This window comes from Culex pipiens, chromosome 2 (genome assembly GCF_016801865.2).
Source record: "Culex pipiens pallens isolate TS chromosome 2, TS_CPP_V2, whole genome shotgun sequence".
In the NCBI taxonomy this organism is placed as follows: Eukaryota; Metazoa; Arthropoda; class Insecta; order Diptera; family Culicidae; genus Culex; species Culex pipiens.
This window is the reverse complement of record NC_068938.1, coordinates 27,072,961-27,097,685: the sequence shown is the minus strand read 5'-3', so window position 1 is coordinate 27,097,685 and position 24,725 is coordinate 27,072,961. Positions and strand designations below refer to the sequence as shown.

Sequence of the window (24,725 nt, the reverse complement as noted above, 5' to 3'; positions counted from 1 at the left end):
TATTTGAATTTAGGAAATTCATACATTTTCTCTACAATTTTTGTTCAATAAATATCTATTTGGTTCTTTAAAAAATCATATAATCAATTTCGAATAAGCAAAATGCATGCCGTTTATTGGGGTGAATCGGGACTACAGTCTAAACAGGAACAGTGGTTTTTAGCACTATAATGCATCAAATTTGGAAACAGCTGTACTAAAAAAAAACAAATATTGAGCAAAGACATGGTTAAATCAGCTGCCCCGATTAACCCACATGACGGAATCAAAAGTTGTCATACTGTCACAAATCGGCAAGGATTTAAAATGAATCAGTTATATTTTCCATATTATATAAAATATACCTAACGAAAAAAAACGTTAGAAAACTAACTCAAACAGATTTTCAAGTAATTGAAAAATCTGTTCAATCATGTTTACAAAATTGACAAAATAAAAAAATGCATACAGAGAAGGACGAAATAAAAAATACAACAGAATATCAGTATGTTTCCATGCAAAATTTTGATTAATTTTTTTCGAAGGCGGAAAATAGAAAATATTGCATAAAAAAGGTAAAAAAGAATTAACTGAACTGTCCCCAAAAAGTTGCGACACAAGTTTTAAGAGATTCTTTTGAATTGAAATTTCAATCCATTTTTAAATTTAGCTAAAACTTATAATCGGATCAATCGTACCGCGCACTGGCCTCACAATCCGGAGGTCACTGGTTCGAATCCCGCGGCGGGCGCTCTAAAATTCTTTGTGTAAATATGGGTATTCGGCGCCGTCGCTCCGTGCCATACTTTCATACACTTAAGAGCCCAGGGTGGCGAAGTCCTTGTAGATAAAAAGGAAGACACTAGTGGTTGGTACTAGCAATGGTAGCCGACAGCTATAAAGTCAACTTCGTTTTTATAATTTGTGAAAAGTGTTTCGATTTTATGTTATATACGGAAAAAAGCAATATGAAGTTATACGATTTTCAATGTTAGTTATTTAATATTTTGTATAATTTTCTACTTTTTCTAATATTAATCATTTCGAAATTTTATAATGAAGGTTTTTTAGAAATTTTGTATTTAGATTCACAGTTATTTTTGACATTAAAAAAGTATTTTATAATTTCAAAACTCGCAAATAATTTTTATTGAAAACGCAGATAATTTCGCTAAATTTGAAAACTTGGATTAACGCATACTAACATCAAAAATCTTACCATTAGTTCCCGAGAGGCAACACTGAAAAAAAAGATATTTTGCCAATTTTTGGTCAATTTCGGCAACCTAAAGGCTTGTCAATTAGGTTCAAAAAAATTCGAATGTAGGGAATTTTTTGAGCCATTATTTTTTTTAAATCGGTCAAAATGGCCACCCGGGCAGACGGTAATAACAAAATTCATGCCATTTCAATAACAAATACTGTTAAAATAACAGAAAGTGTTATGGAATCTTCTTGAAAAATCCATTTTTGCATAAGAGTTTAATAACAGTTTATGTTATTATAACAAAATTTGTTATTGGTCTGATATTGGTTGAAAGCCAAAACAACTTTGGAATAACATTTTTTGTTATGGAAGAATACCTCCAACTGTTATTGGGATGATCGGATTAGTTGTTAAAATAACAAAAAATAATAACAAAGATTTGTTCGAAAAATAACTAAAAACGTTATTATTCTGTTATTACAATAACAATCCAATAACAAAAAAATCATAACGACGAATAACAAATCTTGTTATAAATAACATAAAATGTTATTGGACTAGTATTTTCAAATATCAAAAAATGTTATTCCAAAGTTATTTCCGTCTGCTCGGGCACCGTTTTAAAAAATTCAACTGCCACTTTTACAAAATTGTTGCCTAAAATTGACGATAACTTGAAAACGGTGCACTTGGACAAATTTCACTAAAAAAAACTTCTTGATTGCAAATTTGATTAAACATCAAATAAATAAGTCAAAATTTTGTGTTTACCTTTTTTCTTTAGATTTTTTTGAAAAATTTATATTTTCCAAAAAAATATTCACTTGATAATTTTTAATTGCCATTTCTAGATTTTCTAAAAATATCTCACTTTATTTCCTTCAAAACAAATATAAAAAAATAAAATTGTTATTTTTAGGAAATCAATTTTTAGTAACAAAAAGTTATTTTCAAACTCAGCAAAAAAATAATGACATCTATCATTGTTCACTGTCTAGTTTTCAATTAGAAGTCAGACCTTTTTGAAGAACTGCTTATATTTTAAGGAATGTAAAAACTCACAAAAATATTTTGACAATCTAGACAAGGTTGTTTTTAGAAATAAAAAAATACTGTATACAATAGTATAGAATTTGGCCTTTTTTTTAGAAATGCTCATGTTTTAAATAATGGAAAATCTCAAAAAAATATTATTACAATCAAGAAAAGGTTGTTTCTAAAGACTGGTAAAACTCACAAAATAAATTAAGAGTAAGATTTAAAAAAAAAGAATTGCTTATGTTTAAATCAATGGAAAAACTAACAAAAATATTACGACAACCAATAATAGGTAGCTTTTAAAGTTGAAAAAAAAACTCAAACAATATTGTAAGGTTCGGACTTTTTTAAAGAACTACTCATGTTGAATAGATAAACTCCCAAAAATTTTACAACAAGCATGATTTTTTTTGGTATTTGAAGTATAGACAAACTCACAAAATATTTTAGAAGTACGGCTTGTTCTAGAAAAAAAACTGCTCATGCTTGAAAGAATGGAAAAGTTTAAGCCAGAGTAAAATATTATAAAATAGATTTGAAAAAGGCTCATTTTGCTCTGAATTTAGATTGTAACTTTTCGTTGTAAAGCAGAACAATGCGAAAAAACAAAAATCTAGCAAATACTTTTTTATTGAGAAGTAATGTACATAAATTTTACTTAAAATCTTCTGATGCCCAATTTTTTTTTCGAGAATTTTTATTTTTTCCGTGTTAAGGAGCGGCCGTGGCTGACTGGTTACGGTGTTTGCTTTGTAAGCGAATGATTCTGGGTTCGATTCCCATCTGCTCCCAATGAGAAAGTTAAGAACACAGAAATTTGAAATGATGAATATGAACGAAAAACCAAAGTCGCTTGAGGCGGGGTTCGATCCCCCGTCCTTTGGATTGGTAAGCAAAAATGCTAACCACTAGGCCATGACGACTTGGTGAGCATAGACTGGAATTAGGAATACTGTTACAACCAACCCGCAACGCCTTTCGAGGTGTATCCTAGGGTTCTACCTCTCCTACTAACATTGAGTCCAAAACCTCCCTACAAACATCTATACCACTAAGGTGACGTAGGGGTCCTTGCGCACTTTAGATAGGTGTTTACTAATGATCCTTCCCATCCCTGAGGATAGCTTGGACCCGGCCTGGACCCCCTTATGCCCTGGGTTGTATTACACACTCATCAAAAGATGAAGACATGGTATCTCCCGTGTTCACCCAAAGGAAAAATATATCTCAAAATCTGCAACAGTGGATTTGCTGCAGAAAATGTCATATTTTATAACATTTTTTGCAGCAAGCCCCTAGATCATTTTTGCCCGCGTGTAAACATTTCAGCGATCTGCAGCTCTCACCAACACATATAACGCTGGCCCATCCCCGAGCAACACTCCAAAGAGAAGCATATGTTGGTGCTCTTTCACCCACTTTTCATCAAGCGTCCATGGCGCGGTGGTAGCGTGTCGGATCAATAACCAAGAAGTTAGTGGTTCAATCCTCGTTCTGTTAAGGGTTTTTTTTTTGTGAAATACAACCAAAAAGCCGTCGGTAATGTCGATAATTGTCGGTAACGGGCAAAAATGTCATACTCCTATATCGCAAAAAATGCATGAGGACAGATTTCATGCAGATTCTGATATACTTTCATGCCGCCATGCATCACAATCATGCGACTGCCAGTTGGGTGTTGGATTATTGTTCCGGATGAGGGTCTAACACAACCAGACCAAACAGTGGGATAAGCGTTGTGGAGCCTTCCGGTGGTGGGGCGTCCTCCAAATGCTAATGCTAATGCTAATGCTAATTTTTATTTTTTCCGTGTTCAACAGGTCATTTGAACAACGTTTGATTTACGAAATACTTTACTTCTTTGTTGTATTTTTTATCGCAGACAAAGTAAACCCAGATATTTTCTGAATAAAAATTTCTTTCTAATGCTTTTTGGAAATCCAAAAAATAATTGAAAATAGTTTTTTGGCAAATTTTTAGGGTTGGGTTTTAGAGAGTTAAAAGTGACAATTTTGTCAAGAACAGATTTATTCTGGGATTTGCGAAAACGTTTAACAAAACTCCCTATCATTAAATTGTTTTCAAATCTCCGTAATTAACTGTTATATTTTTTCATTTTAGGATGAACTTAAAAAAAATATACTAACATGAACCACTCTATGACAATGCTTCCTGAATAATAAACTCTCCGGTTCCGAAATCCTCCCGCCGCAGAGTTCGTTAAATGCTTATCATATTTGTGTTTATCGTTCATAAATGTGTCGACTGGGATTGCAGGCCATCGTGGTTTTCCTCAAACGATTTTTTCCTCCGACTTTTCCAGCCACAAAAAAATACACCAAGAAACAGAAGGCAAACGACCCATTCCAACTTTTTTTTTGCTGCTATCCTCAACCAAAAGCTATCCGGAATCGAGTGCGAAATTTTCGAAACATAACAAAGTGCGTTCGCAGGAAAAACCCGAAGAATTTTCCACACACACTCTTGGGGATTCCACCCCCCTTGCTCGATTCCAAGCTCTCGTGTGCGTGCACGCTTTTTTCAAAAGACCAAAATTTAGATATACAAACTGTTTATCGGTAAATGATGGTAAGAGGATTTGCTACACGAGACATGCCACAGAGAGACTCTTCTCGAGGTGGCAATCGAAGGCATGTTTTCATCGCCCAGGCCCAGTGTTTTCTCCCTTAAGTCGATTTCGAGTTGTGGTTGGGTGGTTGAAGAGGGAGGGGGAGGGGGAAGAGACTTGGTTTTCTTGAGGACCACTTTTCGGAGATAACGTAAAAGTTTCTGGCACAATTCCAGACGCAATCAACGGAGACGATATCGTTATGGAGTTTCGGAGACAATTTTGGACTTTTTTTATTTTCTTTGCGAGACTGTCGGGTTTGTTTGGGACTTTGGGAGATGTGGTTACGTGTTGTTGTTTCTTAGAATATCGTTTAGTGTTAAAACAAATATTTTTTTAGGAAGTAAGACCATAACAAATATTTAAAAAAATAATCGAATTCAATAATTAAATGAAAATGCCTACCTGATTCTTTAAATCTTAAACGTTGTGATTTTGTTTAATAATCGGTTATTCAAATTACAATTCAATTTGAATGTATTTTTTCTGTTTATTAAACGGTTATTTACGCTACAATTTGTACCATGTCAATGCACAGTGGTCCAGATCGCAAAATTAAGTGGAAAACGGATTTTCCGAAAAATTGTGAAGTTTTGGAGCTTTGGTGTCTTCAAAAGAGTTGTTGCAAATGAAAAGGGGCAACTTTTGGTTTGGTTGAAAATTAGGGTGGTTCAATATTAGGGTGATTTTGAAAATCTAACTTTTCAGGAATATTTTTGGGAATTTTTTTGTCTTCTAGAAAGTTGTTGAGCTTGTCAATCCAAGCAACTTTGTCGAAGACACCAAAATTTTATCTCGTAATCTACGCCTTCTACGACCAAATTAATAGAAAGCATCTAAGCAAACCTTCAAAAATCAGTTTTTTTAATGTGGCAATTCAGGGTTAAGTTTAAGAGAAAGGTGATGTTCGAGGCACTTTTAGCGCTCTAAAAAACAAACAATTTTATTTTTTGACAGGTCAATTTGGACTTAAGGGTCAAAAGTTACAGCCATTTTAAGGTACAAAAGATGCAAATTTAAAACTTTAATATCTCGAAAAGGCGCTAGCCAAATTTTAAGCACTAGGTTGCATTTGAAAGAGAAGATCCAGCACTACTAACGCTGAAAAAAATCCCAGGGGTGTTTTTCTTTTAACTCGAGATATCTTCATTTGAAAAAGGCTAATTTTCAAGGGAAAACCTTATGGGACCACCCTAACGAATTTTAAAAATTGTCCAAATATATGTTTTTCCATGTAATTTTGCCCGCTGAATCTGATTCTGCCCTCAGAATTGACCAAAACTGTCGCAAAATCGATTTTTGGTCATATTTTGTGTTCAAATGATAATTTCAAATGTTTTCAATGGAGAGAATTTTATTAACAAAAATGGTATTTAAATATGCACAAATTTATTTTTGCTTGTTTTTTAATCACAAAGGTGAAATTCTTCAAAACTTTGATTGTGGAATCATAATTTTCAGAGAATAAAAAAAAATTAAGTTTAAGGCATTTTTAGAGGATTTTATGGAAAATTGTTCAGTTTTTTAAGCAATTTAAAAATACTTCTTAATAAAAATGCACCCGGGCTTAAATTTTGTTCAAAAAGCTGTTTTTCGAAATACTGGGATACAGCCTCTTGCAGTTTTAAATTTTGAGCAAACTGAGCCTTTCTCAGTGTAATCTGATTTAACTCGTTGTTCAATTTGCAAAATTTTCTGCTCTTTTCTAAAAAAATAATAATCGATTTTTTAATCAAGAGTACCGTTTTGAAACATATTGGATCAAGTTTTATTTGAAGGATTTCAACGCATAACAATTAAACGGTTGTTAATGACAAAGTATGCCTCAAATGAATATTTGTGGGTAAATCTATGCTGAATAATAAAATAATAATAATATAATTTATTAAAAGCTTTATGTCAAAAGTTCTGGAACAGATGATTCCTCAAACAATTTAATTTTGAGATTAAAATCAAAATCAGTTTAAATTATAAACAAAATGGCCAAGACAAAGGTAAATAGTTGGTACAAAGGACAAGACAAAGGTAAATAATTGAGTTAACATTGATTTTATTTAGAGTTTAATGTTACTTAGAAATTGGAAACGAACAAAATTGACATCAAATCTTGAATCAAAAGATTTAGTTTTTAGATCAGGTGATTTATTTTCTATTTTGAATTGAGTACTTTCAACTGTGTTTTCAGTACATTACATGTGCTAAGTTAATTTTATTATTTTTAGAAAAAAAAAATAATCTGAAGCAAATCTCAAGTTTTAATTACAAAAAGTAATTTCATTTTGCTCCTCTGATTGAAAATATGCGGAAAAATTATCACAAAATGCTCAACACAGTTACACTTTGTTTCCAAATGTGTACAAAATCTTTCTGAATTTAAAATTTTTTATTGTTTGGCTATATTTGATATCATTTCCTGAACTACATTATTAAAAACTAAGCATTTAAAAGTACTTAAAAAAGAAGTATATCCAGAGTTTTTTTTTTTCGAAATAGTAGTTTATGCAAAAGGTGACTTAAAAATTCTCACAATGGGTTCTGTTATTTTTGGTACAGAAAAGTAAGCTTTTTCAAGAATGACAGGAAAAGTAAGTAGTTTCATGACGGAATTGCAAAAAAGTCTTTTTCAGTACTGTTATTTTTGACGTTAAACAGAATTCCGTTTAGTCATTCGAGAATGAAGAAAAGGAATAGTTGCGCAGGAAAGGCTATAAAAACACTCGAAAAATGAACTTCTTAATTCGACCTCGTAGACCCACCTTCACGTATACCTATCGACTCAGAATCATGTTCTGAGCAAACGTCTGTGTGGATGTGTGTAGGTGGGTGGACAAAAAAATGTCACTCGATTATCTCCGGACTGGATGAACGGATTTTGACCGTATTAGTCTAATTCGATCTGTCTTGGGGTCCCATAGGTCTCCATTTAAAATCAGCAAGTTTAGTTAAGTACTTAAAAAGTTATGCTAAAAAACGATTTTGGCGTATGTCCGGAAGATTGTAAAAAGGGTGGTTTTGGCAAGAAACCCTACCATGTTAAACATTTTCAAAAAGGTATCAAAAAGACCTTTCTAATGAGCCCAAAACATTGAAGATCTGACAACCCTTTCAAAAGTTTTTAACACTTAAGTGTTATTTATACACTTTTTAGAGGTCGGATTTCAGATATTGTGATAAAAATATTGTCTGAATCTTCCATGCGAACTATCGTTGGATAGGTTTTTTATCAGACCTTGCCGATGAGCCAGAAATATTGAAGGTCTGCGAACCCTATCAAAAGAAATGAGTAATAAAGTTGATTTGTTGAACATGTTAAGGGGGAATGTTGCTATTTTTACTGAATGTATTGACTTTATGAATGTGAGGAAGGCACCAACCACCTAAAGGTGGATTAAGTACCGTTTTTCTATAAAAATGTAAACTTTTGTTTAGTTATTAAAAATGTAAAGTGTTTTTAAGTTTACAATTTACAAACATATTTTTTGCAATTTCAAAACGCTCATAATTTTCGTTCTGACACGGAATAAAACAAGTCAAGGCACGTACACTGTATTGTACGACGTACAGCTAATCCCGATCAACAAAGTGATTGCGTCGGTAAAAAACATATTTTCCCGGAAAAAAATCCTACTTTATTACAAGAAAAAAATACATTTAAAATTGTCAACCTCAGTGAAAAATAAAACCTCCACGCTGACGCCACAAAACCATAATACTTTCACCACATACACCCACCCACAAACAGACAGACACACACTCACACAAACCATCACCACCACCACGAAACCAGATAAAACCTCCAAGCTCTCGCAAATCTCCCGTTATCTGTTTATTATTATTACATTTTCATCTCCTCCATCCGGTGACGCTCGCGCAGCGGTGAGCATCTGCCACGAGTCCCAAATGGTTTAAAACTCTGTGTTAGTGTGTGTGTGTGTGTGTGTGTGTTTTGTTGTGTGCGCAACGTGCGATGTTGATGTCATGCCAAACAACAACCGTGCACCCCATTTGATCTCTACTTGGCTGATGCTCCGGCGGTCTGGTCAACCCCAAATGCATTCTGAAGGGGACGGACATTACCCGCTCCCCCTCCCCCTCACAAACAATAGATTTGCACCCTTACTCACACAAACAAGCGCTTACACGAAAAGAACACAACGATTGGGAGGGGGTGAGCAGAGAGTACGACGTGATAGAGAGAAATGTACAACAACAAGACAATCACAATGCACACTTAAACCAACAACGCCATGACAGTTGGCACGTTTCTAAAGGGGGAAGGATAGGGGAGATCGTTGTGTGGGTGAGGCAGATTAAGCTTTACACTGGGTGCAGGATGTTTTCAATAGCAATAGAAGGTGACACTTATAAAAATCTCTTAATTATACTCAGTTGATTTTTTTAAGCATCAAATTAATTTTAAGAGTTAGGATTAATTCTTAATATTATTTATCTAATATTATTTAAAAAAAAACAACTTGTAGTAACATAATTTCCCTCCGTGTCACACCGTGACACTTTTGCAACAGATGAATATCGACTATTTTTGCAAAGCACGGCTCGTCCTCGTAAGCCTGCTGACGCGCGGGTGTCGAAAAAAACATCCATCCAATCCATCTATCCATCCACCACCAGCAGCCCCATTTGTGAGTGCCACCCACGGCATGACGCGACCGGCGGAAGAGTTCGCAACCCCCGCGCTTTCAGGCCATGTATATTTAATGCTTGTCCAACTCCAGAACCAGATGGGTGTGTTTGTGAGGAAGTTTATTTTGGGGTGGTTTACTTTTACCAAATATTGCGCAATGATCTTGACGGGTAGAGATGACACTATTTTTTGTAATAATTTGACATATTTTCTGTGTTTGCTCAGGATTTTAAAATTAATAAAAACTATAAATATTATAAGGTCATTCTCCGCCAACTCACACTAAATCGGAAAAAAATTGTCTCGTCCCTTTGGCTCTTGATCTCAAAATCGAAGTCCATTTTTTTATATCTTGTGACGGTGCGACGGTTCAACCCCTTCTATATTTAATTAAGTCACGTTTTTCCAATGATTTTCAGCTAGAATCCGTGATAATTTGGAAATTTTATATAATTTGACGATGGATTGGATAATTAAAAATTGCGAAATCATATTTTCATAAAAAAATTACAATAGTTGTGAAATCACTGCCATTCCCGTAATTTATTTGTTAAATAAAAAGCAATAGACATGTCATGGGATATTTAATCTATTTTTCATAACAACAGTAGGGTGCCCAGAAAAAATGACCCCATACTCCACAAGCGAGAAACGGTTTATTGGGTTATTTTAAGCATCTGTGCAAATTTTGAGCGAAATTAATTGATATTAACCCATTGATACCCGAGCCTAAAGCTAGTGAAAAAAATGTTTTTCATACAAAAATGACTTTTTTAAATCGCTAATAACTTTTCAGGACCGAGTTTTACAGCTTTGGTATGTTCTACAAAGTTTTAAATTAAATTTTCATTGAGAATCTCACTTTTGGGAATATTTGGATGGAAGTAGCGCACAGTGCAGATCAAACCGTGAGAAAATTGGATTCCCATACATTTTTTCGATTTTTCCCATACAAACTTCAATGGGAAAATGTTGACCGATTTTGTTCATATTTGTCCCAGTGTCCTAAAATAGCTCAAGGAACAATATTCAGCTTGTGGAGCGAGGTTTTGAGAAAAAGTCCTGGGCACCCTAATCTACAGTCTATTCGATGATTTCGGCTTATCAGAAAAAATAGACTATTAGACATAATTTCCAAAATATTTTTCTTATTTTTGAAATTTTTAATATGTTTTAGGGGGCAAAAAATGCATCTTTTGCGGAGTTGTGCATTTTTTTAATGTCAAATCAAATTTGCAATCTGTATTTACTTAACACATTTTTTTAATAAAATGCACCGTGTTCAAGTTAATGGCTTTTTAAGGAGATTTTTTTTCTGTTTTTTTTCAGATTTTCTCAGTGTCATTTAAATAGCTCTTATTTTTCAACTTGTGATATCTCGAAAACTATTGCATTCATTTTAAATTATATAAAATGATATTTTGTGAAACTATATGCCTTAAAAATCTTTTAAAAACTTTTGAATTTTAGCATTTGAAAATTTTCAAAATAAGTGTTGTCTAGCCTGAGATTTTTTAATTAAAAAAAAGCAGAAAAATTTACATAAGTTTCATAAATGAACATTGAAATACGAATCAATTCTTTTCGAGATATCGCGAGTTAAAATTTAAGGGATCATTAGATAGCACTGAGAAAAACTCATTTCCCACATTTTTTAAGGGGCTGTATGTCAGCAACCAGCAGTCCGATCAATACCGTTAAGACGTGTACAATGTAGAAAATTGTCGCAGCTTTTCGAAAATAATTATTGTATTCCCTTCACAAAATATGTTTAAATGCCAAAAAACTGTAAAGAAATCCTAAATAATATTTTGTTCAAAACTGATTTTATTTTTGTTAAACTTTTCTTATGACAATTAATTTTTGAACATGAGCAATTCTCTGAGATTTCGGTCATTCGATTTTTTCTGTATTTTTTAATCCGGCTGAAACTTTTTTGGTGCCTTCGGTATGCCCAAAGAAGCCATTTTGCATCATTAGTTTGTCCATATAATTTTCCATACAAATTTGGCAGCTGTCCATACAAAAATGATATGTGAAAATTCAAAAATCTGTATCTTTTGAAGGAATTTTTTGATCGATTTGGTGTCTTCGGCAAAGTTGTAGGTATGGATATGGACTACACTGAAAAAAAATGGTACACGGTAAAAAAAAATTTGGTGATTTTTTATTTAACTTTTTGTCACTAAAACTTGATTTGCAAAAAAACACTATTTTTAATTTTTTTTATTTTTCGATATGTTTTAGAGGACATAAAATGCCAACTTTTCAGAAATTTCCAGAATGGGCAAAAAATCTTTGACCGAGTTATGATTTTTTGAATCAATACAGATTTTTTCAAAAAATCGAAATATTGGTCGCAAAAATTTTTCAACTTCATTTTTCGATGTAAAATCGAATTTGCAATCAAAAAGTACTTTAGTGATTTTTTGATAAAGTGCACCGTTTTCAAGTTATAACCAATTTTAGGTAACTTTTTTGAAAATAGTCGCAGTTTTTCATTTTTTTAAATTAGTGCCCATGTTTGCCCATCTTTGAAAAAAATATTTTTGAAAAGCTGAGAAAATTCTCTATATTTTGCTTTATTGAACTTTGTCGATACGACCCATAGTTGCTGAGATATTGCCATGCAAAGGTTAAAAAACAGGAAAATTGATGTTTTCTAAGTCTCACCCAAATAACCCACCATTTTCTAATGTCGATATCTCAGCAACTATAGGTCCGATTTACAATGTTAAAACATAAAACATTCGTGAAATTTTCCGATCTTTTCGAAAAAAATATTTTCAAAAATTTAAAATCAAGACTAACATTTCAAATGGGCGTAATATTGAATGTTTAGCCCGTTTGAAATGTTAGTCTTGATTTTAAATTTTTGAAAATATTTTTTTCGAAAAGATCGGAAAATTTCACGAATGTTTCATGTTTTAACATTGTAAATCGGACCTATAGTTGCTGAGATATCGACATTAGAAAATGGTGGGTTATTTGGGTGAGACTTAGAAAACATCAATTTTCCTGTTTTTTAACCTTTGCATGGCAATATCTCAGCAACTATGTGTCGTATCGACAAAGTTCAATAAAGCAAAATATAGAGAATTTTCTCAGCTTTTCAAAAATATTTTTTTCAAAGATGGGCAAACATGGGCACTAATTTAAAAAAATGAAAAACTGCGACTATTTTCAAAAAAGTTACCTAAAATTGGTTATAACTTGAAAACGGTGCACTTTATCAAAAAATCACTAAAGTATTTTTTGATTGCAAATTCGATTTTACATCGAAAAATGAAGTTGAAAAATTTTTGCGACCAATATTTCGATTTTTTGAAAAAATCTGTATTGATTCAAAAAATCATAACTCGGTCAAAAATTTTTTGCCCATTCTGGAAATTTCTGAAAAGTTGGCATTTTATGTCCTCTAGAACATATCAAAAAATAAAAAAAATTAAAAATAGTGTTTTTTTGCAAATCAAGTTTTAGTGACAAAAAGTTAAATAAAAAATCACCAAATTTTTTTTTACCGTGTATCATTTTTTTTCAGTGTAGTCCATATCCATACCTACAACTTTGCCGAAGACACCAAATCGATCAAAAAATTCCTTCAAAAGATACAGATTTTTGAATTTTCACATATCATTTTTGTATGGACAGCTGCCAAATTTGTATGGAAAATTATATGGACAAACTAATGATGCAAAATGGCTTCTTTGGGCATACCAAAGGCACCAAAAAAGTTTCAGCTGGATTAAAAAATACAAAAATTAAAATTAAAGAAAAAAGACCGATTCCGTAGAGAACTGCTCACATGTGAAGTACCACTGCTGCTCCCATGCTTTTCTGCATTTTATATATAAAAAAGCCCAAGTTTTTGCCAATTTCGATTGCAGGTATAATTTTGCATCTGAAATGGATTCTGTTTTTTTTTTTTGAGAATATTTCTGTTTTTTTTTTTTAAATAAAAACTGATATAAAAATTGAAATAACATGCTAAAGTTTTAACATTTGAATGAAAAAAGTATTAGTTACTAGTTAAGGTGTTTCGCGATCATTTGTTTCCAAAAAATGTGAGATTTGACGAAAACAGAATTGTTTGCTAAATAAAACTTTTAGCAATACTAAACATTGAAAATTTTCAAAAATTCAAAAGACTTTTTGAATAAACCAAACATGCTTAAAATACATTATTAATTGATTTTACCTGATAGCACTTGGGTAATTCTCCGCCAACTCACACAGCAGTTGCCCCGACCCCTCTTCGATTTGCGTGAAACTTTGTCCTAAGGGGTAACTTTTGTCCCTGATCACGAATCCGAGGTCCGTTTTTTGATATCTCGTGACGGAGGGGCGGTACGACCCCTTCCATTTTTGAACATGCGAAAAAAGAGGTGTTTTTTTCAATAATTTGCAGCCTGAAACGGTGATGAGATAGAAATTTGGTGTCAAAGGGACTTTTATGTAAAATTAGACGCCCGATTTGATGGCGTACTCAGAATTCCGAAAAAACGTATTTTTCATCGAAAAAAACACTACAAAGTTTTAAAAATTCTCCCATTTTCCGTTACTCGACTGTAAAAAATTTTGGAACATGTCATTTTATGGGAAATTTAATGTACTTTTCGAATCTACATTGTCCCAGAAGGGTCATTTTTTCATTTAGAACAAAATTTTTCATTTTAAAATTTCGTGTTTTTTCTAACTTTGCAGGGTTATTTTTTAGAGTGTAACAATGTTCTACAAAGTTGTAGAACAAACAATTACAAAAATTTTGATATATAGACATAAGGGATTTGCTTATAAAAATCACGAGTTATCGCGATTTTACGAAAAAAAGTTTTGAAAAAGTTGGTCGTCGTCGATCATGGCCGTTCATGGTCACCCGCGACAGACACGGACGACGAAACAAAGAGAAACGCAAAAAGTAACTTTTTCAAAACTTTTTTTTGTAAAATCGCGATAACTTGTGATGTTTATAAGCAAACCCCTTATGTCTATATATCAAAATTTTTGTAATTGTCTGCTCTACAACTTTGTAGAACATTGTTACACTCTAAAAAATAACCCTGCAAAGTTAGAAAAAACACGAAATTTTAAAATGAAAAATTTTGTTCTAAATGAAAAAATGACCCTTCTGGGACAATGTAGATTCGAAAAGTACATTAAATTTCCCATACAATGACATGTGCCAAAATTTTTTACAGTCGAGTAACGGAAAATGGGAGAATTTTTAAAACTTTTTTAGTGTTTTTTTCGATGAAAAATACGTTTTTTTCGGAATTCTGAGTACGCCATCAAATCGGGCGTCTAATTTTACATAAAAGTCTCTTTGACACCAAATTTCTATCTCATCACCGTTTCAGGCTGCAAATTATTGAAAAACACCTCTTTTTTCGCATGTTCAAAAATGGAAGGGGTCGTACCGCCCCTCCGTCACGAGATATCAAAAAACGGACCTCGGATTCGTGATCAGGGACAAAAGTTACCCCTTAGGACAAAGTTTCGAGCAAATCGAAGAGGGGTCGGGGCAACTTTTCCCGATTTCGTGTGAGTTGGTAGAGAATTACCCACTTACGTTTTCATCTTTAAATAAAATTTGTACCAGCCATAATCAAGGCTCCTTAAAATGTTGGGGCTGGTCATACAATATGGGCATTTAAATTTGTATTTTGAGAAGGGATTTCTTGATCGATTTGGTATCTTGGGCAACGTTATAGGTTTTGAATATAACTTTTCAGAATCCTCCTCAGATCCTTACACTTGAATTTTTTTATTGAAGCTCTTGTTTAAAAAACTTAACCATATTTGATTTTTTTTTTATATGTTTAAGTGGACCAAAGAACCATCATTTGAGCTCTTCAGCGTTTTCAAGTTATAACCATTTGGGGCAAAATTGTTTGGTACATTCAGCCCTCTTTATTTTTTTGAAAAGAGTCCAACACGATGGTCATAGAAAAAGTACATAAATAGAAAATTGGTCACAACACAATTCTAAAACTTTATCTAATTTTATATTTATCGAATTCCTTGGACAATTTCCTATCAATTGTAACCGAAAGAAAGTCTATTGTCTAATAGTTCCAAAGTCATGGGCAAAAAAACTGTTTTCAACAGTCGAAAAATAGGGTGGTGCCATCAATAGAGGATCAAAAAATATTTCAATAGAACGGCACCAAACTTGAGATTTCTGTAAACCCTCTACCGCCCAAATTTTTTTTTCCAAAATTTTTATTTTTTCCGTGTTCAGAAGGTCATTTTGAGCACCCTTTGTTCTACGAAAATTTTTACTTCTCTTTTTTTATGTCTCTTTTTCCATTTTTAGTATTTTAATTTGAATTTATCTTGTTCAGTTTGTGTTTATTTTTGGTATTATTTGGCCTATTCTACCATCTCCTATCATTATATTTTGCCTTTCTATTTTTTCATGTTTTTTAAGTCACTTGTTCAATTTTTTGCTTGTTTTTCATATTTTCTGCTCTAAAATGGCACCATTATCATTTAAATTGTAAACAAAAATGCGTCGAGGCATAGTCTGGAACACTACAAAAATTACTGTTAACTTCTTTTTATTTAAAATATCGGAAATGTTAGTAAAAAATCATAGCCAAAGCTGACCCCTGAAAAAAAATTACAATTTTAAAAACATTAGCAAAGTCACATAAAACAAGTCAAACTTCCAACACTAAAATTTTCTAAAATTTTTAGAGTTTTTTTAAACATCCATTTATGGTAAAATTTTTATGGTAAAAATCGAAGGAGGTCAAGTCTGTGGGAATCCTGTGTTGGTGCCGCGGGGAGAATCCCCAACACGTCTGGTTCGTCCGGAGATCGGTGTTGGAAGAGGCTGATCGTTTGTTGACCTCGACTGACAGCTGTCCGCTGACAGGACGTATGTGTTACGGGTGTGCGTAACGCTTAGTACAAGGGGCGCACATGCGAGGGTATTATTCGGGCCCACACAGAGTCCAATCGTGTACTAAGTTGACATGGAATGACCCAAACATTGTGTATTCCAAGGTGTATTCTTACGTTTTATGATTTTGATTTGAAAACCATTTGATAAAAATTAAGTAATATTGAATTGCCTATTAATTATAAATAAGTAAATGATACATTCAGGCAATCTTGAGCACATTTCCACCATGTGACGAAATTAGGGTATTTGTCCCTATTTTGGGCCTACTAAGCAGAGCGCACTTTTAATTTGATGTATTCACAAAGGCTGCTATTGGCAGCCTAGTTTGTTTTACATGAATAAGTTGGTTTTTTAACGCTTAAACTCGTACATTATCAACATTTTGATAAAAATGTCTTATATCGCTGTAAAAGCACGAAAAACTAAAACACTTTTTGCCCCTATTTTGGGGATATTGCTCTTAGCATACGACCTTCTTTGTGCATATTTTCGGCCTACCTTCTGACCAAGTTGCCTGCGGGTATGGGGATCATACATACATACATACATTTTCGGCCTACCTTCTGATTGGTTGAAATCTCGAAGCACGTGGCGAACTTTTTTGACGTACGGTTCAGCCCCAGCTCGTACAGTTCAGCCCCAAAAAGTACGGTCACCAAACAGGCTAAATCGTTGTGCGGTTTCAAGCCACAAATCATCGTTAGAATGATTGATTTAACCAGTAACAGTTAAATTACGTGCATAAATTGAATGAGCATAATTTATTTCATTAATTTATGAGCTTTAAACATAATTAAATATTTGTTGCGCAGCCAATTATTTAACCCGTACTACGCGAGTAAGGACTTTGAGATGTGAAAGGCGCGCACACACTGTCATAGTTTGTAGAAGTTTCAAATGGACTGAAAATACAGGCATCGTCTACAAAATTAAGATAGTAACTTTGATTAAGAATATAATTGATTGGTGTCAGTTTAGTGATTGTTTTTTGAAACGGGATAATGCTAACCGCCAATAAAAACCTATTGCTGGTGGTTTGAGATTTGGGGGAAGGCTCTCATTCGTGTGCCGAGTGATGAAAGCCGTGACGCTGAGTGTCAACAAGCGGTAAGCAAAAGTGGTGAAAATTTTGGGCCTAATGGGCAACTAGTAATTTTCCACGAAAAATTTGACGAGTGATTTGTTTATTCCGTTTTTTCCTATTTAAAAGGAAATGGTGAATTATTTTTGCCCACCAAACTGAAGCTAATGACAGCAAATATCATTCCCTAGTGGCAGTTGCCTGCAAATTGACGGTGAAATGCACAATTTCGTCAAATTAAGTTTGGTTGGCTCAATATAGGTACTAGGCCCAAAATAGGGACAAATACCCTAATAGATGTGCATTTAATCAAACTGCCTTTGTTTCCTAGCGAATACAACAACTCACAATAGCACGCGAATTTTGCTCGCGACAAAAAGTGAGAGTTGCGAAAAGCTGAATTAAAATTTACAGCAGATTTTCAAGAGGATACACTTTTCATCCACACAATTACCGGCGGGGGTGGGGGAAAAAGTTGGCAACAGTTGAGCTTGCACAAGTGGTTTCGAGTGTGAGTTCTGTGTGACTGAATTTATAACAATGAGTGAGAGTTTGGGGGGGAGGGAAAAAGTTTTTCTCCGCCGGAAAAGCTGCCTGCAGTTTTCCACCGCAGCACTATTTTTTTGTCAGCGTTATCTCGTCAACTTTTCTGGATTATTGTACGCAAATAGTTTCGCTATACCAGGTCGAACGGGTTGCACTCTGTGCACGGATGATCGTTGAGCAACAACTTTTCCACGAATGACTTGGCAAAGGTTTCACCACGGCGAAAGTGGTGCCATTGTTGTGGCGGCAGAAGCTGGTTGGTGCAGATCTGAAAGATGCAACTCGAGATTGCAAACAAGAAAAGTTTCGTTTGCATGGAATTGGGTTTGTTTTGAGTATCTTTTCATCTTTTCTTTCTTAAATTAGTTAGATTATTTTGTAAAGTTGTGTTGTCCTTAAAAATCTTTTATTTTTGTTGAAAATTGACGAATTTTAAAATAAAATTTGTATTTGAATAATTTGATATTTCATTAAAAACGAGTTGCATAATTTTCTCTGAGAAGCTATTTTTCAATATTAAAAAAAATCTCAGTCCCAGGTCCTTATGACATAGTTTCAACTTTCAGCGCCACCTGCCGCCCAAAGATATTATTCTTTATTTCGTACTCTTCATCCTCGACTTTTTTTCCGCACCGTGCACTTTCCCTCAGCATTTTTTTTTCTTCAACTCTGTAAAATGTAACAAAACCAGCTGCTGCCATCATCAGGTGGGGCTCCAAACTCCAGAATAATTATGTTACGTCGGGCGGCTGGGTCAAAAATGGTGCGGCAAAAAACTGCTCTCTCTTGCAACCCAGAGAAAATCTTTTATGGCTATATTTTCCCATTCGCCGTTTTGTACCGGGCTCGAGTTGAGGGGAAAACTTGTTTTTCATAGCTTCTTCTCGTTTTTTTTTCACTCTGAGCAAAGGTAATAAGGCTTGGAACTTGGAAGTCCTAAAGGTTTTACGGGGTTTTTGCATTTAGGGAATTGTTGGAGTTGAGACAATTAAAAAAATAGTAATTTTTGAACAAATAAATAAAGACATCAAAAAAGTTATTTCAAAACAGATCAAATTTCAAAAAAAAAGTTTGACCAATTTTTGATTAAAAATTATCACTGTTCGCATCTAACTGAGGGAGCAACACAGGTAGAACACTTGTTTGTAATCGTCCGGATCTTACCTTTTTTCTGCAAGGCATCATCAACAGCAGTGCAACTATACAGCAACAAGCAATGGAGCTAGTTAGGCAACGGTTTTATTCTGGTTGAATTTTTTAATCAAATGTTTCTCGTTTTACGCCCCCTCCTTAACCACTTCAAATGAGAGTTTAATTTTGGGAATTTAATTTACGGTTCACCAACCTTGAGCAGTGGCACATATTATTCTCATCACTTGTCTATTCAGTCTTCATGATAGCAAGTAAATTCTGGGAAAAAAATTGAAAAAAAAACATATTAAACACATTAGCTTTTGTTTTTTTCTCTACCTACCTTACCCCTCTAACCAGGATCAACTCAACCTGAAAATATTTTCATTTACTGTGCTTTTTTTTATTTGTTTTGCTGAACCGTGTGTCTGGCAGCTGGATTAAGCAAATCGATTTTTGCAAACTCATTTAGCTTAATCCGATTGTGAGCGGGGTTTAGCTTCTTTTTTTTCTACATCTTTCTATTTGCTGGAAGCTGCTGGGATTTGGGCAGCGTGCTAACGAAGTGGAATTTTCCCCCCTTCAAGTGTTTTGTGGAAGCATGGTTAGGGTAATGGAGCCGGGTGCTTAGTGAGAGTGTTTTGCTGGTTTAGCCAAAATAATAGAAAATTTACAAGAAAATTAAAAATATTTAAATATTTCAAAATAACAAACAACATAAAATAAAACAAAATCATTAAAACCCACATAAAATTATCACTCAAGGCAAAAGCAAATTTTATTTTAAGTTACCACTTCAAAATTTCTTTAATAAATCAGGGGGCAAAAAATAATGTAAAATTGATTGTAAACTATTGGATTTTATTAAGTTTTAATTTAATGACCACATGTCGAAAAAAACAAAACTGTAATGAGGTAATGCATTTTGTGATACTTCTCGTTCATTTATTTGTTTTAACAGGATTGAAATTATTATTTTAAAATCATTTTTCAATTATTTTTTTCGTGAAGTCCATATAAATTTGCAAGATTATCTCTTTATAACATTGATACAATTCAAGATTGCGTAAGTAAAAAGATACCATACCACATTATAAAAAAGTCGATCGATTTTCATTAAAAACTAATTTAATTGCATTCAAATCTTGTCGCATGTCTATTAAAAGCCAAATTGAATGTTTAGGAGACCATTAGTGCAGATCACCGCCATTTTTGTCACCATTTTTTTATTTTAAATTTACAAATCGCACTAGAGTATTTTTAGGGCCGAATTTAAGCTCATCGACCCAAAGAAAAACAACATAAAAATTTTTTTTCGTGAATGATCAAGTTTCTCTAAATTTCTAGAATTTTTGAATTCAGTTTCATTAATACTAAACATTTGTTATTTAAAAACTACTTTTTCAGTTGTTAGTAGAAATTTGTCCAAAAAGTTCGAAAATGCAGTCTGTTTTCCGTTTCGAACTTAATTTTTAAGTGAAAACTCGACACTTTGAGGATAGTACTAAAATCATCAACGATATCGTTTTTATAATAAAAGTTAAGGCCACTGCTTATTTTATGTATAATTTTGCTAAAAAATATTAAGAATATATTGTACAAAGTTTATTTATGAATTTTTATCAAATAAATTATTTTTAATTTGTTATTTTTTTTATTTTGGGATCACAAAACAGATAAAGACAAAAATCTTATATGATATAAAGCATTTTGTTATGATTTTTTGCTGACAAATGTTGAAAAGGCTTGAAAATTTAAATTTAGTTTTTTTTTTTTTTGAACAAATGAACCGTCCAATATTAAAGTAACAAAATCAATTCGTGGTTTGGTTGAGTGTTTTAGCAGAATGCATTACTATGAATACAAAGAGACGAGTTGTTCCTTTTAATTTCGCTGTATATTTCGAGTTCGAGTTCGGGAACAGAACACTGATGAAGTCTGCAAGTAGTAGACGAAATACGTATCTGTCAAGATATTAAAAATATATAGCGGAATTTAAAGGAACAACTCGTCTCTTTGTATTCATAATATCTATGCAACTATTGGACCAAAACAAGTTCGTGAAATGAGTTTATCTTTTTAAAAGGTATTGCAGATTCTTTATTACTTTTTGAAAAGTTTGGCTTGATGTTCAAAATTTGAAAATACAGCAATTTTCCAAGAAAACAGCAGAATCGAAAAACAAAGTTCTCCGATCGGGCTCAAAGTTTTTCTAGGGCTTCGTTGGCCGAAATAATTAGACCTATATTTTTTTTTGTTTTGCCATAAGGGTGATCTACGCCGTGTCAATTTTACCAATTTTAGCTTTGTTGGACGCAAATGAAAGACGATTAGATAGGCTTTCTAGGAAAAATAGTTTGAAGTTGTATAAATTTGGGCTTATATCTGAAAAGGTCGTATGAAAACTTGAAATGCAGTTTTGAAGGTCTCAGGAGCAAAAAGTCCTATGTCTAAAAATATTTTTTATCGGATCCCTCAGACAATTTTACGTAACATATTTAAAAATGGTGGAATTCATTAACAGAATTCGGAGATATAATTTTTTGGCAATAAAAACTGTATATTTTGACGAGCCGCGGGCAAAAACGGGAAAAAATCTACTTTTTTCACCAAAACTACGACAATTTTAAAATTTCAGCGATGACCTATACTTTTTGGGTACCATTGTTTCCTAATTGAACGACGCAACTTTTTTCGAATCATGCTGTTATATGTGTAACAACAAGTTTTTTTAATGTTTAATTTTTCGACACTGAAATCGGTTTAATAGTTGATGAAATATTTTCACTTGAATACTGGACGTTTATTTGTTGACATTATGAAAAACTATTTTTTTGTTCATTTTTCTTCAGTTTTTAATGTTTTATAACCATTTTTTGTGAAAATTTTCCGTTTGTTTTGATTCGGACTTCTCAGAACAAATTTGAGCTATGTCAAAAATAGAACCACATTTGATTGGCATGGCTTTTCTCATGATTTTGAAAAACGTGGAATAAAGTCAGACAGATTCATTCGACTTCATTTTTGATTACTTTGCGTAAAATCAAATATTCAATCGAAAAGTACTTTAAATACATTTTGATATCGTGAACTGTTATCTAGTCATGACCAAGTTTACCTATCTCATAAGAATGTTGAGAGGATATGAAAATTTCCTACAAATTTGAATTGAAGATTGGACTGACATTTTATAAGATAAAGCCTCCGATAGAAAATTCCACAAAAAAAAGAGCTTTTCTCTAATTGACCAAAATAGCGTTGTATTTTAAGTGTCGATAACTCAGCAAATATGCGTCTGACTTCCACTGTCAAATAATTAAAGTTTCGTGAAATTTTCCGAACTTTCGAATAAAAATAATAAACTTTACTTTCAAATCAACCAATTCAAATATTTGAAAAAGCCCAAAAATCATCGATTTCTGAACACACCAAATGTTAGGATTAATTTTAAAATTTGTAAAACAATGTTATTTAAAATCTGGAATGTTGCTTTGCGCAATCCAATTATATAAGAAATATCTACAGCACTATTTACACCAAATAAGTTCAAACATCTCAAAATACACCTTTTAATATTTGAATAGCCTTTTTGTAAGGACAGCTGCAAACATTAAAGGAAACTTGTATGGACGAGCTCAAGATGCAAATGACTACGTCGAGCATTAGAAAAGTACAAGAAAAGTTTCATCAAAATAAAAAAAAATAAAAATCGTTGTCCATCTCAGAAAGTTGTTTGACAGGAAAGGTCAAACTACAAACATATTTTCATATGTTTGGTATAATATAACGTGAAAACAGTGCATTTGAATCAAGTGCAAATGTGTTAAAAAAATTTGATTGCAAATTAAATTACAAGAAAAAAATTAAGTCAAATATATGTTTTAACCATGATTTCCAGAATTTACAGAAATCACTATTTTTTAAATTCATAACATGAGCTAAACATTTATGATCGCTTTGTTTCACAATTAAAAAATTGCTTTTTTGATGAAAATTGCATTTTTGAGCCCATTAGTTTTAAGTTATAATGTTTTTTGAAGTGTTTAAATATTTTTCTCGGTTTACTTTCAATTTCGCCGATCAGAAAATTGTATCTTAAATTACAGAGTTTTGATCATTTACCTACCATTTTTTCATGACTACTTCTCAAATTTTATATGCAAACTTGTATGGACAAATGGAGGATGAAAATTGATAAAAATGTTTTCAAAGTTCTGGGCAAATGAAAAAAATAAATCAAATATTCACTATTTAAAAAAGCCCCACAGAATTGCTCACGTTGTTTCTTGTACAATCCCTTACTTTTCTACAGAACAACTTTAATTGCTCCACATTTAACCCGACACTTTCTGACCTCGTAGTTCATTTTTAATATAAAAACCCACTTTCACCTCGAACCACCATCGCTACTTTCTGCCACACAGCCCTGCAACCACTTCAACTTTTTAATTTTTCATCATTGTTATTTTCCAGAAATCTGCAAAACCGCATCCTTTCTACTGCAGCACGGAGGGAAAAAAAACTCCTCGTCGTCACCAGCATATTGCGTCTGTCACCGTGCCAGACTCTGAACCAAACAAAAAGTGAGCACATTCAAAATATTAACAACCTACCACTTGTAGTGGGAACGAAAAAAATAATAACCCAACAAAAAAAAGCCAGCATAAACTATCTCCCGGAGCGAAAGTTATTCATTCCGGACAACAACGGGGAATATCCGGTGCGGCAGTGTTGCCAGCTTGAAAAAAAAAGACTGCACCAAAAAGCACGAGGAAATAAACTAGTCAGGTTTTTTTTCCCCCGCACTGAGAGAGAGTGGAAAAATAAAAACAGTCCAGGAGGGCAAGCAAATCACTGACTGGACTCACAGAGCAGCAAAAAGTAAGCTTTTCCGGGAAAAATATATACATTTTTGTGTTTGTGTGAAAAACAAGCGAAAACAGTGCGCGAGGAAAAATTGCGAATCACAACGAGTGAAAAAAATAAGAGAAGAGAAAAGTGTAAAAGTTTGCAGATTTCCACGGGGAGTGAAAGCTTTCTATGCCATTTTGTATGATTTATATTTGTGAATAAAAAGTAAAGTGCAACTACAAAAAAATAAAAAAATCTGTACCATCATTTTTAGCGGGAGCGTTTTTGAGTGATTTGGGCGAGGTGAAAGTGAAGTCTGTGGATGCAGCTGTGAGAAAGCTCACACAAAGTCCTGTTGCAGTAATGGAGGAAGAACCGCCGAGGCAGCGTTGCCATCACCATCGGCATCGCAGCATGGGCGCGTGGTTCCGGAGCTGGTCGGCGAGAAACGTGGGGATTACAATGAGGGTGGCAGGGGTGCTGGTTTGCACCCTGCTGGCGTTTACGACGGTTGGAATGGCGAAAGGTAAGTTTTAGATTTAGACGCGAATAAGGTCAAGGGAAAAGGTAGAAGACAAGATTCTTCAAGCATACGAATTTTACAATAAGCAGTATGGTGGTCCAAATCCGGGATTCCTCGATCAATGAGTCCCAGTCACGACGTTCTAGCAGGATTCTATCAGAGTTCTCACAGAGCTGGATATTCTT

At 33.3% G+C, this 24,725-nt stretch overlaps 1 protein-coding gene across 1 annotated transcript in view; it reads left to right on the top strand.

The window, feature by feature from the left end:
* LOC120421281 (lachesin-like) overlaps nucleotides 1-24,725 on the top strand; it is a 329,464-nt gene that overhangs the window by 17,073 nt on the left and 287,666 nt on the right. Inside the window, exon 2 of the mRNA XM_039584474.2 lies at nucleotides 23,640-24,543. Within this exon, the coding sequence (XP_039440408.1) occupies nucleotides 24,381-24,543 (163 nt within the window). The 5' untranslated portion in view covers nucleotides 23,640-24,380. The remainder of the gene's footprint in view (nucleotides 1-23,639; nucleotides 24,544-24,725) is intronic.